Source organism: Brienomyrus brachyistius, unplaced genomic scaffold (assembly GCF_023856365.1).
Source record: "Brienomyrus brachyistius isolate T26 unplaced genomic scaffold, BBRACH_0.4 scaffold48, whole genome shotgun sequence".
NCBI lineage: Eukaryota > Metazoa > Chordata > Actinopteri > Osteoglossiformes > Mormyridae > Brienomyrus > Brienomyrus brachyistius.
Genome location: NW_026042323.1, coordinates 2,409,711 through 2,423,861, shown reverse-complemented (window position 1 = coordinate 2,423,861; position 14,151 = coordinate 2,409,711). Strand labels below are relative to the sequence as shown.

The window sequence follows — 14,151 nt, the reverse complement described above, 5'->3', positions numbered from 1 at the left end:
TCACCCTACACAGGCCAGTGTGGAGAACAGGCTTATTGACAGACTTTAATCACACCTCACACCTGGCCTTTAGCAAGCAGCTCCACTCTTTTCTGTTCTCAGTAATATTAGTCTGCCGGGGGGGTTGGGCAGCCAGTTGTCCATGGACCTCCAGAGGTCCTTTTTTCTCCTTACTTGGGGTTTTTTGGTTCCTCTCCTCCGTTGTCATCTGGCTTTCTTTATTTAATATCTTTCTTTCCTTTTTCCCGTTGTGTATTACTGTCTTTAATGATGTTGTAATGTATGACTACACATCTATGTAAAGTGCCTTGGGACGACTCTGTGAGGCACTATATAAAAATGAAATTAAATGTCCCGCCTCCTCCCTGACGTGGCTCTAACAGGCCATGTTTGCTGCTTGTTGGTCTCACGTCTCGTTCCAGCCCTCGTGTTAAACACTCCCAGCTGTCTCCAGTCTCTTCCATCATTAGTCCTCCATTTAAGTGCTTCCTGGTCCTGTGTTCCCCAGTTCGATCACTGATGTTGTGCCTTACGTGTTGCCGGTTCCATAGCCTCCCATCCTGATCCCAGTAAGTCTCTATTTGTTGTCTGAGAAACACCTGCTGCACGAGTCTTTCATCCCGGTGACCACGACACCAACCACCAGTGATGTCTGTGGAGCCCAGAAATACCAGCCTAGCTGCACTAGTGCCCAGGCAGCACCTTGACAGCGGCATGTTTGCATTGTTACATTTGCCTCACTTGTTCACCACTTTCAGCAACAGTATCTGCTATGTACTAGAACTGTAATCATATGTGAGTGAGTCTGTCTGCTTTGAAGGAGCAGAGATCCCAGCTCCTTACTGTAGGTACAGGGCACAGAAACGGGTAAATCCTGTAAGGTAACATTCTTACAGTCAGCATAGATTCCAACATGGATCCAGAGGATGTCCTGCTAGACTGCCCTGGGTCCTGCTACGTGGGTCCCTCCTTCATCCCAGACTCCGGTTACTCTGGTCCCAGTTTCTGGTCACCAGTATCAACAGGAGTCCAAGAAAGCGGCAGGCTTTCTGTTCTGGAATATGAAGTTCATAGTCATAGTCATAGTCAGTCATAATTTTGTTGAAGTTCATAGTCAGTCATAATTTTGTAGCATTAAAATGTAACTTTTAAACAAATCCTAACAGTATGTGTGATTGTGGGGGGGTGTGGGGTCTCGGGGTGTAACCTCTGTCTCTTGGCTTGTTTCCTGTCCCTCCTGCTGTATGTGTGAAGTCTGCATGTTCTTCCAATGTGGGCTTTCTCCTCCTACTTTGGAGAACATGAAACTGCGATCAGCCGATTGGAATCTCTAAGCTGCCCTTAGTGTGAGTCTGTATGTGTGAGTTTGTGCTCTGCTATAAACTAGTATCCTGTCCATTGTGTCCCCTGCCCTGTGCCACCTGGGACAGGCTCCAGGCTCCCCACCCCCCCGTACAGGATAAGCAGTAATGCAGGACGGCTCCACACTGTTCCAAAGAAATGGCGCTCCAGCTCCCTTCAGGACTTCAGACCAGCTGCTCTCACTTCACACCTCCAGGCTTGTGGGTGTGGTTCCCACTCCTGGTTCTGCATGTACAGCTTGCATGTTCTCCCCGTGTTCCTGTGGGTTTCCTCAGGTTTCCTCATGCTGTCGAAGATCATGCAGTTTGGTGAATTAGTGTCTCTTGATTGTCCTCAGCATGTGAGTGAGTGTTTGCCCTGTGATGGACTGGCATCCCATCCAGGGTGTCTCTGCCTTGTGCCCTGTGCTTCCTGTGATGTGTGTGTCCCATAACCCTGTACTGTGGTTATTGGAATTTGTTGGATACTTTTTTGATATATGATCTTTCTGTTCCTGGGGATGGCTGAAGCTGGTCCATTAACTTTTGGCTTAAATATAAGAGTAGTGTTCAATTTTCATTATTAGAGTATGGAATTATTTTGGATGATTAAAATGATCACTCTGAACTTGACTGTCCTTCCTAACATAAATACACTCCCTGCACAAACACACAGAAAGAAAAGGAAGAGATTACATATATTTTCATGAATATTGTATATAGAATAATGTAAAAAAACAAATCTGTGCATTGACAGCACTTGTCAAAGCTTGTTCTGTCTAATCCTGACACAGTCTGTCTATAACTGCACATCCCTGCATGTTTCACCTGAAACCACATGATCCCAAACGTGATTCTAAACCGACACAGAAATTCATTCTCAGTAGATCTGCTCTCTTATACCTTTATACCTAATTTCTATCTACTGCACAAAATCAAAGAGTAGGATTATAGTTTGTTTGCAGAAAAACAATGTCAGTAGCTGTTATTCTCATAAAAGATAAATAAATGTTCGCTTTGGGTACAGTTTGTATAATGTACTATTTTGTTCATAAACTGCAGCTCCACTGTTTGCCCAGTCTGCTCTTCTCAGTCTGGTCTCAGTCCAAAACCACACCTGCTGCAGTCTGAGAAGCAGGAAGTTCCTCCCACTGTCACACACAGACAACTGTGAGAGAAAACGAGACTGAATCCTATCAGTGTTCGTGGTAAAATGGCAGAAGCCAGAGTTGCAGTGGATGTAAATGAGTTAAGTTGTGCAATCTGTCTAGATATACTAAAGGATCCAGTGGCTATTCCCTGTGGACATAGTTACTGTATGAGCTGCATTAAGAGCTGCTGGGATCAGGAAGATCATGCTGGAGTTTACAGCTGCCCCCAGTGCAGACAGACCTTCATACCCAGACCTGTTCTGGGCAGAAACACCATGCTGGCTGAAGTGGTGGAGAAACTGAAGAAGACTGGACTACAAGCAGCTGCTCCTGCTGACCAGTATGCTGGACCTGGAGATGTGGAGTGTGACGTCTGTACTGGGAGAAAACACAAAGCTGTCAAGTCCTGCCTGGTGTGTCTGGCCTCCTACTGTGAAACTGACCTGCAGCTTCACAACAAACTCCACCATGCAAAACAGCACAAGCTCATTGATGCCATTGGCCATCTGAAGGACAAGGTCTGTTCCCACCATGACAAACCGCTGGAGGTCTACTGCCGTACCGACCAGCAGTGTATCTGTTATCTCTGTACGATGGATGAACACAGAGGCCATGATACAGTCTCAGCTGCTACAGGAAGGGCGGAGATACAGGTCAGGCTAATTTAAAAGAATTTCCCCTTTCTATCTAAAAGAATTTCCCCAAAGGGATCAGTGAAAGTATCAATTATTGTTATTATCTAAAAGTTAATTTTAAATAAATGGATTTTGTCTTAACACTTGTTCGTGTAATTGCTACGAAACACTCAGATCAAGTCTGGTTCGGTAAAGTTGTCATGACCTACTTGTCCGGTCTTACTAGCGGGGTTACTAGCTTGTCGGATTTAAGGTAGTCTGGGCAAAATGTAAGTAAACGAATATGAAGTCCATTTAAACTGTGGTACCTTACATCCGACAAGTTACCCCGAGAAGCCAGTAACCCTTCATAGTACAGAAGAACTCACTAGAGCCACAGTACAGTAAGGCCGTGCCCGCCGAAAATGTTTGTACGGGACGCCATGACACTCAAAATAAAATAATAACTATATCAAAAAATATAAATAAAATGATAAATATTTCAATAATGTATCCTTTTATTTTTAAATAATTTAATAAAATTTCATGAATTTCATAAAATTATATTTCATAATAACACTTGTCTTCTATGTATAATTTTTAAATTTTACAATTTATTGTTTCGTAATAATGTCGCGATTTTCATTAGACAATTATTATTATTATAAAATAATATTTTCACAATAGAGTTTAACTTTTCACATTATCCACATGCATATTTATACTGCATCAGGAGGTGTTTTGCAGGATTGGCACTGCAGCCACTGGATAAAACTCACACTGTTCCACTGGGACTGGTGTGGTGCTGAGGTATCACCCACTGCACGGCTGCACTCAGGTTCTCATCCCTGAGGTGGTTCGTCGTGTGGTGGGTGCGGTAAGGCACTGTACTCAGTGTGTGCTCCTTACCTCCGTACCTTACCTTACCTTACCTTACCTTACCTTAACTACATCAACACAGTACAAATGTACATGTTAAAAAAGGTCTTTCGGTACCAAGATATACGTAGATTAATACTTTTCTATTCAAGGTTAAAGGGTTCAGCCTTTAAAGCATTGTGTTGGTTGCCATAGGATAATATTTTGGCTTTCAATGATAACCAGTGAAGCTCAAAATTTATGACAATATTAACAAAGAGGTTCATTGTTTTGTCTAATATGCCGAATTATGTCTGACTTGGAACAAATACAGTAAAAGTAGTCAGGGCTGGAGTGGGACTGAATATCTAACCAGGAATTCAAGCCCCCGGACAGCCCAATATAAAACTATATAAACAATTACACTGTTATTATATGTTTCTATTCACACATCCATTTGCTAGGCTACTGAACACACATTCTTACCTACATGCTTTAATTTTACCTTCATGTCATTTTTACCGGCACATTTCACTAATATTAATAACGCGTGGAGCAGCTTTGACATAAATAATGAAGCTTCGTCTCAGTGCCTGTCCTTGTGTCTCTTCCCCGTGTGGCCAGCAGCCATCGCTGTCCATCCCCTTTGTCCTCTCATCGTCTTTGGCCCTAGTGTGTTCTTCCTTTTCCCCAATGGCTGCATTTGGCTCATTGGGATGAGTGTGTGACACAGAGGCTGGGACCAGCTGGTTATGGGTTTGAGGCAGGTCAGGAACCAACCTCACCTCTTTCATTTAATTATTGCTTTTCTATTCTTCCCAGTGTTTGTTAGTTCTCTGTTCTGCTTGTGAAGCTTGTGCCTTGTTTTATTATGTTCCACATGTTTCTGTACTTTCTAAGTATTGAATTCCTTGTGTGTGTTTCTTACTTTCAGTGTTTGTGGGAGTTTTCCTAGTCTTGTGTTCATTAATATAAGTTACTGCACTTGTTGCCTGTTTTCCCTGCACTGTTGTTATTGGTTAATTATCTCACATCTGTCTATGTTATTTCGCTACAGCAGCCTGAGCATTAGATTGGCTACAGAAACCTGCAATGCAGGTTGTGTGTCTGACACAGACAATCACATTTTGTGCAGCGTCAGTGTGAGCCATCGGACTTTATTCTGTATTCCCCACTCCTCCATCAGGCTGCCTCGCCTGCAGCCATGTTTTCTGCAGAATGAGACTCTGGGAATTTTCCTGCTCCCAATAATAAGGTCGACAGCTCAGTCTTATCATTTATAAAATGGCATTTGACTGCTAAATAAGCTTCCATATGTATGAATGTCCACATGTCAGATGTTAGTCTTACTGCTTTGGCCTTTCTCACCTCTTCCTTTGCTTTCTCTTTTTCTATCTTAAATGTTTCTGTCACCAAACCCTTTCATGTTTGCCTGGATGGGAGAATGTAGGTTGGATCCAGGATCCCCACAACCTCCCTAAATCCTGCGTTATCCACTATGGTGAAGGGTTGTGCATATTGACCAAAGCCTCATCAATCATTTGTTTCTTGGTCTCTATACTGGGAAAATTATACAGATTATTGGGTAATACCCTCACCCAAATCTGATATTATCTATTCATACAAGTAAACTGAACCTTGGACACAATAATGACTAATAATAATAATTATTATTATTATTAAATTAATTATTGAAAATGAATTATTATAAAATTATGATGATTACAACTTATGTGCTGTACAACAGGTTTGAAACCGGTAATGAGGATTGTGCCACATTTTCAGTTTCCAAAGCAGTCACATGGTTGAGTGCAGAATGAAGCTTCAGATGACCATGGTCACGTGTTCAGGGTGGAACGAAGGAAACTGAAGCTGTGCTTCAGAATGTAGTGAATCGCTTTTTTATTGTCAAGCTTAACATCACTAGCTGCCCCATTCCCTCTGTTAGTCCACGTGTCATTTTCTTAGCTACTTTTTCCCTGGTGAGTTTTGACCCCTTATTGTTCCTTTATTGTGTGTCTTTCCAGTTTGGTTCAGTCTCCTTAATTCCCTTTGTCTTGGAGCTTTTAAGTGGATCCTCACCTTGTTTCCCTGCCTGCACCAGGCTGCGCCCCAACATGCACATTAAATATATGATATGTTCAAATTCTGAAGAATCTTTAATGAATCCCATTTTACACATTTTCCTTTCTGAATTTGCGTGGAACATCAGTGATGCAGACTTTGACACAGTTTTCATATGAATGGGTCACAACAGTCCAATATTAAACCAACTTCCCAGCGGATTCAGAGTTTTTAGGGTTGCAGGAGAAAAGATGCATTATTGTTGTTCACAGCGCAGTTTATACACAGTGGCCCATTATCAACACACATGCGATCTGACATCAATCTAATAGGACGTCAGTTGAGTAGCCGGTCCTGCAGTGCAGCCCAGGACACATTCGCCTTCACATTGCTATAAGAATGTGGCCATATGCAGCCCAGACCACCTCCCAATGTGGGTTGAGTGATCGGATCTCAATGTATCTTCAATGCGTCCTGGGTAATTAGCGCTGTCCACTTGTGATTGGATCACCCAGGACGCATGTTAATACCAGGTGGAAACAGGACCAAAGGGTCTATGTCCATTGTATCCTACCTACAGTCAATAAATCATTAATGAACATCCATCCATCTATCCATCCATCCATCCATCTATCATCCATCCATCCATCCATCCATCCATCCATCCATCTCCTAGCCGGTAATCCAGGTCAGGGTCAGGGGGAGTGCCTGGAGCCTTTCCCAGGCAGCATAGGGCCCAAGGCTGTGGTCCACCTTGGACAGGATGATAAATGAATGTAATCTCAGCTAATGAAACAAACTTGTTTTGTCATCTTGTTTCCTATCTGTAGAAACAAATGGGTGAAACACAGAGGGAATTTCAGCAGAGAATTCAGATGAGAGAGAAGGAGCTGCAGGAGCTGAGAGAGGCTGTGGCCTCATTCACAGTGAGTATGAACCTGAGGAGAAGATAACAGCTGGCTTGTAATCATATTGTATCTTCTTTCAGATTCAACAGATTGCAGATTTACAGACTTGTGCGGATTCATCAAATTAATGCTGCTCTGGGTTATTCTGGGTCAGTGGGATAGAGTTGCTGGATTACAGAGTTTAACCAAGTGTTGCAGCAGTAGTAGCTTATTTATTAAAAAAAATACCATAAATGCCCATTTGAGAAAAATGCAACTTTTTACAACCCAGCGTAATGCAAATAAACACTAAAAAAGTCACCTATTAAACTGAGACCTAATGGTGACAACCAACCTGCCCCATACAGCCACCAGTCTCTGCCAAATCCCTGCAGCTGACAGTGTATGAGCTTAATGAGGGATCATTTCCAATCAGTGCTGGCTGGGTTTCAGTACCTGAGGCGTCCAGCATGGTGTCGCTCCAAACCTCAGCCCTGTGCTGTTTTTATACCTCCTGTCAGCTCACATCTCTATTGTACAATGAGGCTCTCTGGAGTCTCAAAAGGGGCCAATTGTAATTTACTGTCCTCTGCTCCCTGTGTCACCAACAGAGCTCAGCACAGTCAGCAGTGGAGGACAGCGAGAGGATCTTCACTGAGATGATCCGCTGCATTGAGAGAAGACGCTCTGAGGTGACAAAGCTGATCAGAGATCAGGAGAAGGCTGCAGTGAGTCAGGCTGAAGGAGACATGGAGAGACTGAAGCAGGAGATTGATGAACTGAAGAGGAGACACTCTGAGCTGGAGCAGCTTTCACACACAGAGGATCACATCCATTTCCTCCATGTAACAGAACAGCTACTTTGGCAATAAGAAAACCAGAGTATTCAAATGGATGCATGTTCTCATTTGTATTTCAACTAGTCTGTCATTGGTCAGATGTTAAAGGTTCTGTTAATTAGATTGCAATACACATTTGTATTGATGAGGCTGTTTAATCAGACTGTGTGTCTGTAGAGGCGCCAGGCTCTTCCTGTCACTCCTGAGGCTGGATTTGGACCCAGAATCTCTGTCAGTCCCAGATCTGATTTTGGGAATTTGAGGAAGGTGGTTTCTGAGATGAAAGATCAACTGGAGAATTTTTGCAGAATGAAAATGGCAGAGATCCATCACCCAGGTTAATACATTTTCTAGTCTGTTCATGTTAATATAGACCAGGGCTGGCCAATCTTACCCAGAAAGGGCTGCTTTTGCTGGATTACTAATTAGAGGACTGATTGGCTGAAGGGTCTCACACCTGGGGTTGAACAGCTGACCTAAAGGTTACCCCAAAGACCTGCGTACACACTGGACTTTGCGGGTAAGATTGACCCCCCTGATGTGGACCGTGCAGAGAGAGTATGCAGTACAGTCAGCCTCACATTTGTGTGACCAAGTCAGTTTGTTTACAATAAGTTTAAATCTTTGTGATAACTGGTGAAAGAGCTTCACATTCTACTGGCTGCAAAACCCAGATCACATGAAACATGTTTCTTCTACATTATAGAAACCAAAAATCTGTATTATGTGTAACTTACCATGATTTGCAGTTTGTTAAAATGCCTGTTATTGTCCCTCATAATGATAATACCCCACTGCTGTTATCTCCACAGTGAGTGAAGTCCATCTCCCACAAGTAAATTCCTTTTACTCACATCCCTGTTTCTCTCTGTCTCCTTCTAGTTACCAAAGACACCGTCCTACCAGTATTAGTGCCCAGGACCAGAGCAGAATTCTTACACTGTGAGTCTGTTCACACACACGCTTCTCTCTCCCTGTATGAGGTGGAGTGTGTTTTACTGTGTTTTACTGTGTTTCGTTTTCTACTGCTAGTGGAGCTTCTCTTTCTCTCTCCCGCTGCCTCCTGGTCTTTCACATTTACATGAGCTTTTTATCTCAGTGGACTTTGAATCCAATTGCAAAGTAAGGTAAGTTTATTCAGGGTGCTTTTCCACTGCACCAGGTTTGGTACTTTTGGTTCTTTCCCTTTTCCATTAACTTCCGGTCGAGTACCAGTACCAGAAGTTCCAGTACCAAAAGCATCATTGCAGCTGTGGTACTTTTTCGATACTTCGGAACTTTGGTGTGGGACTTACAAACACGTTCATTGTCAATTTAAAAAACAATTTTAAAAAGTCTAAAAGCCCAAAACACAAATAAACAGTTAACTAAAAAGAAGTGAGATTGTAGAGGCAGCGTACAACTAAACTCCTGCTGATTTAATTTATTGAAACAAAGCAGCAACAGAAATGTTTTAAGCCCTGATTATAATGAACTGACAGTGTTAGCAGACCTCAGGTCTTCAGGAAGCTTGTTCCACAGACAGGGAGCATAGACACTAAAAGCTGCTTCAGCCTGCTTGGTCTTCATTCTGGGACACTGAGTAAAGTTTCAGGGGTCTGGATGCTTCACAAGGTTCAAGGAAGTTAGTGCCATTTAGTGCCTTGTACACAAGTAATATTTAATTATTAATCCTGTGATGCTCAGGAAGCCAGTGCAGTGATTAAGGAGCTGTGTGATATGCTCTACTTCCTTGGTGTTAGTGAGGACTCTGGTGGCAGCGTCCTGGATGAGCTGCAGCTGTCTGACTGATTTATTACCAAGACCTGCAAAGACACCATTTCAATAGTCTAGCCTGCTGGAAATAAACACATGAACAAGCTTTTCCGTATCTGGTTTAGAGAGAAATCCTTCTCTCTCTCACTCTTATTGGGCTGGTTTCAGCTTCTGTTGGGTGGATCTTAAGCAGACCTTGGGCTGGACCTGGGAACACTGTACTGATGCCTCATTTCCACCAACATGGAGCCGGTGCTGGGCTGGTTGTCACTTGATGCCTTTTCAGAACCTGCCTGTGTTTCCACCAGTTTAAAAAATTAATATAGGTGACAGTGAAAGTAAAGGTTCATATGTATTCCGTTTTGTGGGATTTGTTCTTTTCTGTTCCAGAATAAGTTTTTATAAGCTGCCAACTGTCCTTTTAACAGTCGCACTATTAAAGATGCCAATAACTGAACTTTGCAATCTGCCTCATAATCTGCGGCATGGTTTTCATTTACAATGCAAAGTTACTCCGATAATAAGCTGGCTAGTTGTTTTACTGCTGCCACCGAAAATATTAGACAAAACTATATTGGTTATTGACTGAATTATCCAGGTATGCGGATGGTTTGGACACGATGGCCCCTCCCACTTGCACTGATGTTATGAGAACTATTTTTTTATTTTATATACCGAATTACAGCCATGATATACCGGAGTATCTTCTTATACAGTGTGTTATTGCTTAATTATACTGCACTCATAAAGCATTCTAAACACAGCTATAAATATTTATAAAAAGCATAACACATTATATCCATCATTATAACGCTTTATGAATGCTTTATGACACACTCAACTATAAGGCACTATAGATACCTTCATAATGCAATACAAAGCATCCTTAATGCTTATACTGATCATTATAATGCATTATGAAGTTATTTATAGTGCACTAAAGAAGAGAGCTTCAAACATCATTCATTATGCATAATAAGCATGCCTATAATGTGTTATGCCTTTTGATAAATATTTAAAGCCATGATTATAATGCATAACAATGGATTATTATTTGTTGTGAATTTTACTAACAACATGGCCTTAAGTGTTCCAGAGATTTTATAGTGTTCCGTAATCTGAGCAAATGGAAGCATGTAGATGTTGAACAAAGAGGCTCGGTCAGGTTTATAATTCTAATTGGTGATCAGTGTTGACACACCACAGCACACAGTGCACAACACCGAAATGTGTCCTCTGCATTTAACCCATATGTGACATCGTGACATAGCAAGGGGCAGCTAATTCAGCGCCCTGAGAGCAGTGTTTTGCTTAGGGTCCCTCAGCGGTGCCTTGCTGGTCGGGGATTCAATCCAACAACCATTAAGCCACCACTGCCCACTGCCAATAACGGACCCTTGAGGAACTCCACATGTAATTTCTGTTCATTCAGATTCATAATTACCCTTCTGACAGAAAGTAGTGCCTGACTTGTAAAAATAATTCAAACCCATTAAATAAGGCGGCGGCTCCACCTCCTTCCCTAAGTGCTCTAGTCTCACTGATAAAGGGCAAGTAGGAGTAGCTGGTTTGATCAGGGCTGCTGCATAGTTTTCATTTGACCCCATTTCAGTTTAAAGCATAAAAATCAAGGTTTATCTTGATATTAAAATCAGTCATTAATAATGATTTTCCAGCCACAGACCTGATATTCAGTAAAGATCAGTTTAATGTATTAAACACATTGTCTGACCCAGTGTGTAGGTGACGCACAACTGGAGTCAGATGAGAGAGAGAGTAGCTGTGGGCTTTGATGCACTTTGTTCCCCCTGAAGTCAGTCAGAGCAGGAATGGCTGACACTGGGGCTGCTCCTCACTGCCTAGTGTGGGCTGTAGCTACAGCAGGGGATCCAAGGGCCAGTGGGGTAAGGGCCCCCTGTCCTAGATGTCATCATGCACTGTAATGCTGAAAGCTGGGAAACTGCCCTCGCTTTGTTTGGGTAGCAGGAACGTTTGGTATCACTCAGTAACAGCTCATCAAAACCTGTTACCTGCATCCTTATCTTGTGTGAGCTACGGTGTCTATGAGCAGTGAGGTTCGGGGGGGGGGGGGGGGGCTTCCTTCCCTCACATTTGCCCTTTTTGTCTATTCGCTGACTGTACTTTTTTCAGATTCATTAATATTGTCCTAAGACGGCACCTGCAGTTTTACCCAAACTGGCTGTGACACTGAACATCTCCTAAGTCTGTGCTTTAGGGCCATGACTTCACACGACACGACTACACTTGCGTGCGTAGTTTACATCTATCTGGAGGATTGAAGGTCATGTCCACCGGGGGGCAGTGCGAGAAAACCATCTTGGTCGGTTCCTTCGTTTCCAGTCTCACTTGTTAGTATGAGGTTGTGGCATTAAATGTAGAAGGACGAAGGAGTCAAGATGGCGCTCTGAAGAACACGCTTTGGTTAGAGCTGCAAGCCCACTTGTTTTGTTTACCATGTACTGTGAACTATATGCAGTTTTACTGCTGTCTGGTTTTATTTAATCATCCAGTGACTGCAATAACTATACATAGTCATGATTAGCTTGATGATAGGCTTGCTGACTTTCTAGCCTAAAGAAATAGGCTGAGTTCTGCTCACCTTGTTCAAGCCATTTTTGCCACAATCTAACAAAGGCTCCTTCTGCCTTATGTTTATATATAATCATACAATTTATTCTGTAAGGCACCTCCTACAATTTTTTCTGTATCAGTAAGACAACTGACTGGTTTGCAGGTTAAAGCAGTAAATCTCATTTATAATTTTCTTTTCTTCATCTCTTCCGATTCGAGCCAAGTCACTACTAAACCTTCTGACAAATTTTGCTACATGATGTTATTATTGCAATACTTTTTTCTGTATTGGGTCTGTTCCAGTGTAAGTCAGTTAATTATTCTATGTTTAAAATAGCTAATTTATTTCTCAAGATTGAACTGTTTAATATCCCGTTTGAAGATATTTTATATCCAGTAGACGATGACAAAGATTGCATGTTCTCCCCATGTCGTCGTGGGGTTTCCTCCGGGTACTCCAGTTTGCCCCCACAGTCCAAAGACACGCTGAGGCTAGTTGGAGTTACTAAATTGCCCATAGGTGTGCCTGTGTGAGTGACTGGTGTGTGAGTGTGCCCTGCGATGGGCTGGCCCCCCATCTTGGGTTGTTCCCTGCCTCGTGCCCATTGCTTCCGGGATAGGCTCCGGACCCCCCGCGACCCAATAGGATAAGCGGTTTGGAAAATGGATGGATGGATGGACTTTTTATATTTTATGTATCGTACAGAATAATAGAGCGCAGGCTAAAGTGCAGTTCGGCCCCAGCGAGTCTCTCAGCGCGGCGTGTCTCACAGCGCAGGGGGCAGCCGGAGCGCCGCAGACTCGGGCGGCTACATGAGTATATTGGGAATAAAATGTGTGTATTGGAGCGAGTTCTGTGTGAGTGATTGTGTGAGGTGTGACAGTGATAATGATGGAGATGCTGGGCTTCGTCATGGGATTAATGGCTCTTCCTTTTGCCTACAGACTCCTGCCAGCTGACGCTGGACCCCAACACAGCAAACAGAGAAGTGTCTCTGTCAGGGGGGGACAGGAAGGTGACATGGGGGGCAAAGCAGCCATATCCTGATCATCCAGAGAGATTTGACAGCTGGAGCCAAGTTCTGTGCAGAGAGAGTCTGACTGGTCGCTGTTACTGGGAGGCTGAGTGGGATGGATATGGAGTCTGGATAGGAGTGACTTATAAAGGGATCAGGAGGGAAGGAGGGAGTGATGACTGTTGGCTTGGATTCAATGACAAGTCATGGGGTCTGAGCTGTAATACTGACAGTTACTCTGTCCTGCACAATAATAAACAGACTCTCATACCCATACCGCCCTCAGGCCCCCGCAGAGTAGGAGTGTATCTGGACTGGGGGGCTGGTGCTCTGTCCTTCTACAGAGTCTCCTCTGATGGACTGACCCTCCTGTACAGATTCACCTCCTCATTCACTGAACCCCTCAATCCAGGGTTTGGGGTTTATCCAAACTCCTCTGTGTCGCTGTGCATGCTGGGATAGCTCACTGTGTGCTGGAGGAATCATTTTTACCGTATCAGAGTCTCACATGTCGCTGCTTCTCCGTGGCAAAAAGGTAAAATCTCTGCTTTATAACCAGTATAACCCTTTTTACTCTGTCTGAAGTGTGACGTATGTTAATAATTGGGTTCTGTAAGCTGAACAAACATACAAAATGACTGTTTTTCTCTGACTTATGTTCTATGTTGTCTGTAAATGCACCAAAACTGCCTAAACAAATTCATAGTACATGCAGGTGTACCAATGGAGTGAATTCTGATTCTGAATAAAATAAAATGTAATGAAATCTAAGCCTGATGAGTGGGGGGAGCTTTTCCCCTCCCCTCTATGTGTATATTTTATATTTCTGTCTATATATTGTATTTGCTACCTGTACACTGACAATAAAGGCTTCCTATTCTATCCCATTAATGTCCCGGTTCCGCGCTGCCCAGAACGTAACTGAGTAACAGACTTAATCCGCGCTCTCTGCTCACTGAGCGCAGCAGCCTGATATCGCAGCGGCGACGCTTTGGCCAGCAGGGGGCGGCAGACGGCAGACAGTTTATTAACTCA

General features: G+C 43.1%; 2 protein-coding genes across 2 annotated transcripts in view; both read left to right on the top strand.

Annotated features, from left to right (window-relative positions):
• LOC125723424 (stonustoxin subunit beta-like) overlaps nt 1-13,871 on the top strand; it is a 248,766-nt gene extending 234,895 nt beyond the window's left edge. Inside the window, exon 5 of the mRNA XM_049000043.1 lies at nt 13,046-13,871. Coding sequence (XP_048856000.1) covers nt 13,046-13,578 — 533 coding nt within the window. The 3' untranslated portion in view covers nt 13,579-13,871. The remainder of the gene's footprint in view (nt 1-13,045) is intronic.
• On the top strand, nt 2,554-7,789 carry LOC125723399 (E3 ubiquitin/ISG15 ligase TRIM25-like). Its single transcript, XM_048999990.1, has 3 exons — nt 2,554-3,144; nt 6,858-6,953; nt 7,526-7,789. Exons 1-3 carry the CDS (start codon nt 2,554-2,556, stop codon nt 7,784-7,786), a joined length of 948 nt encoding a protein of 315 aa, XP_048855947.1. The 3' UTR covers nt 7,787-7,789.
• Nucleotides 13,872-14,151: the final 280 nt, after the last annotated feature.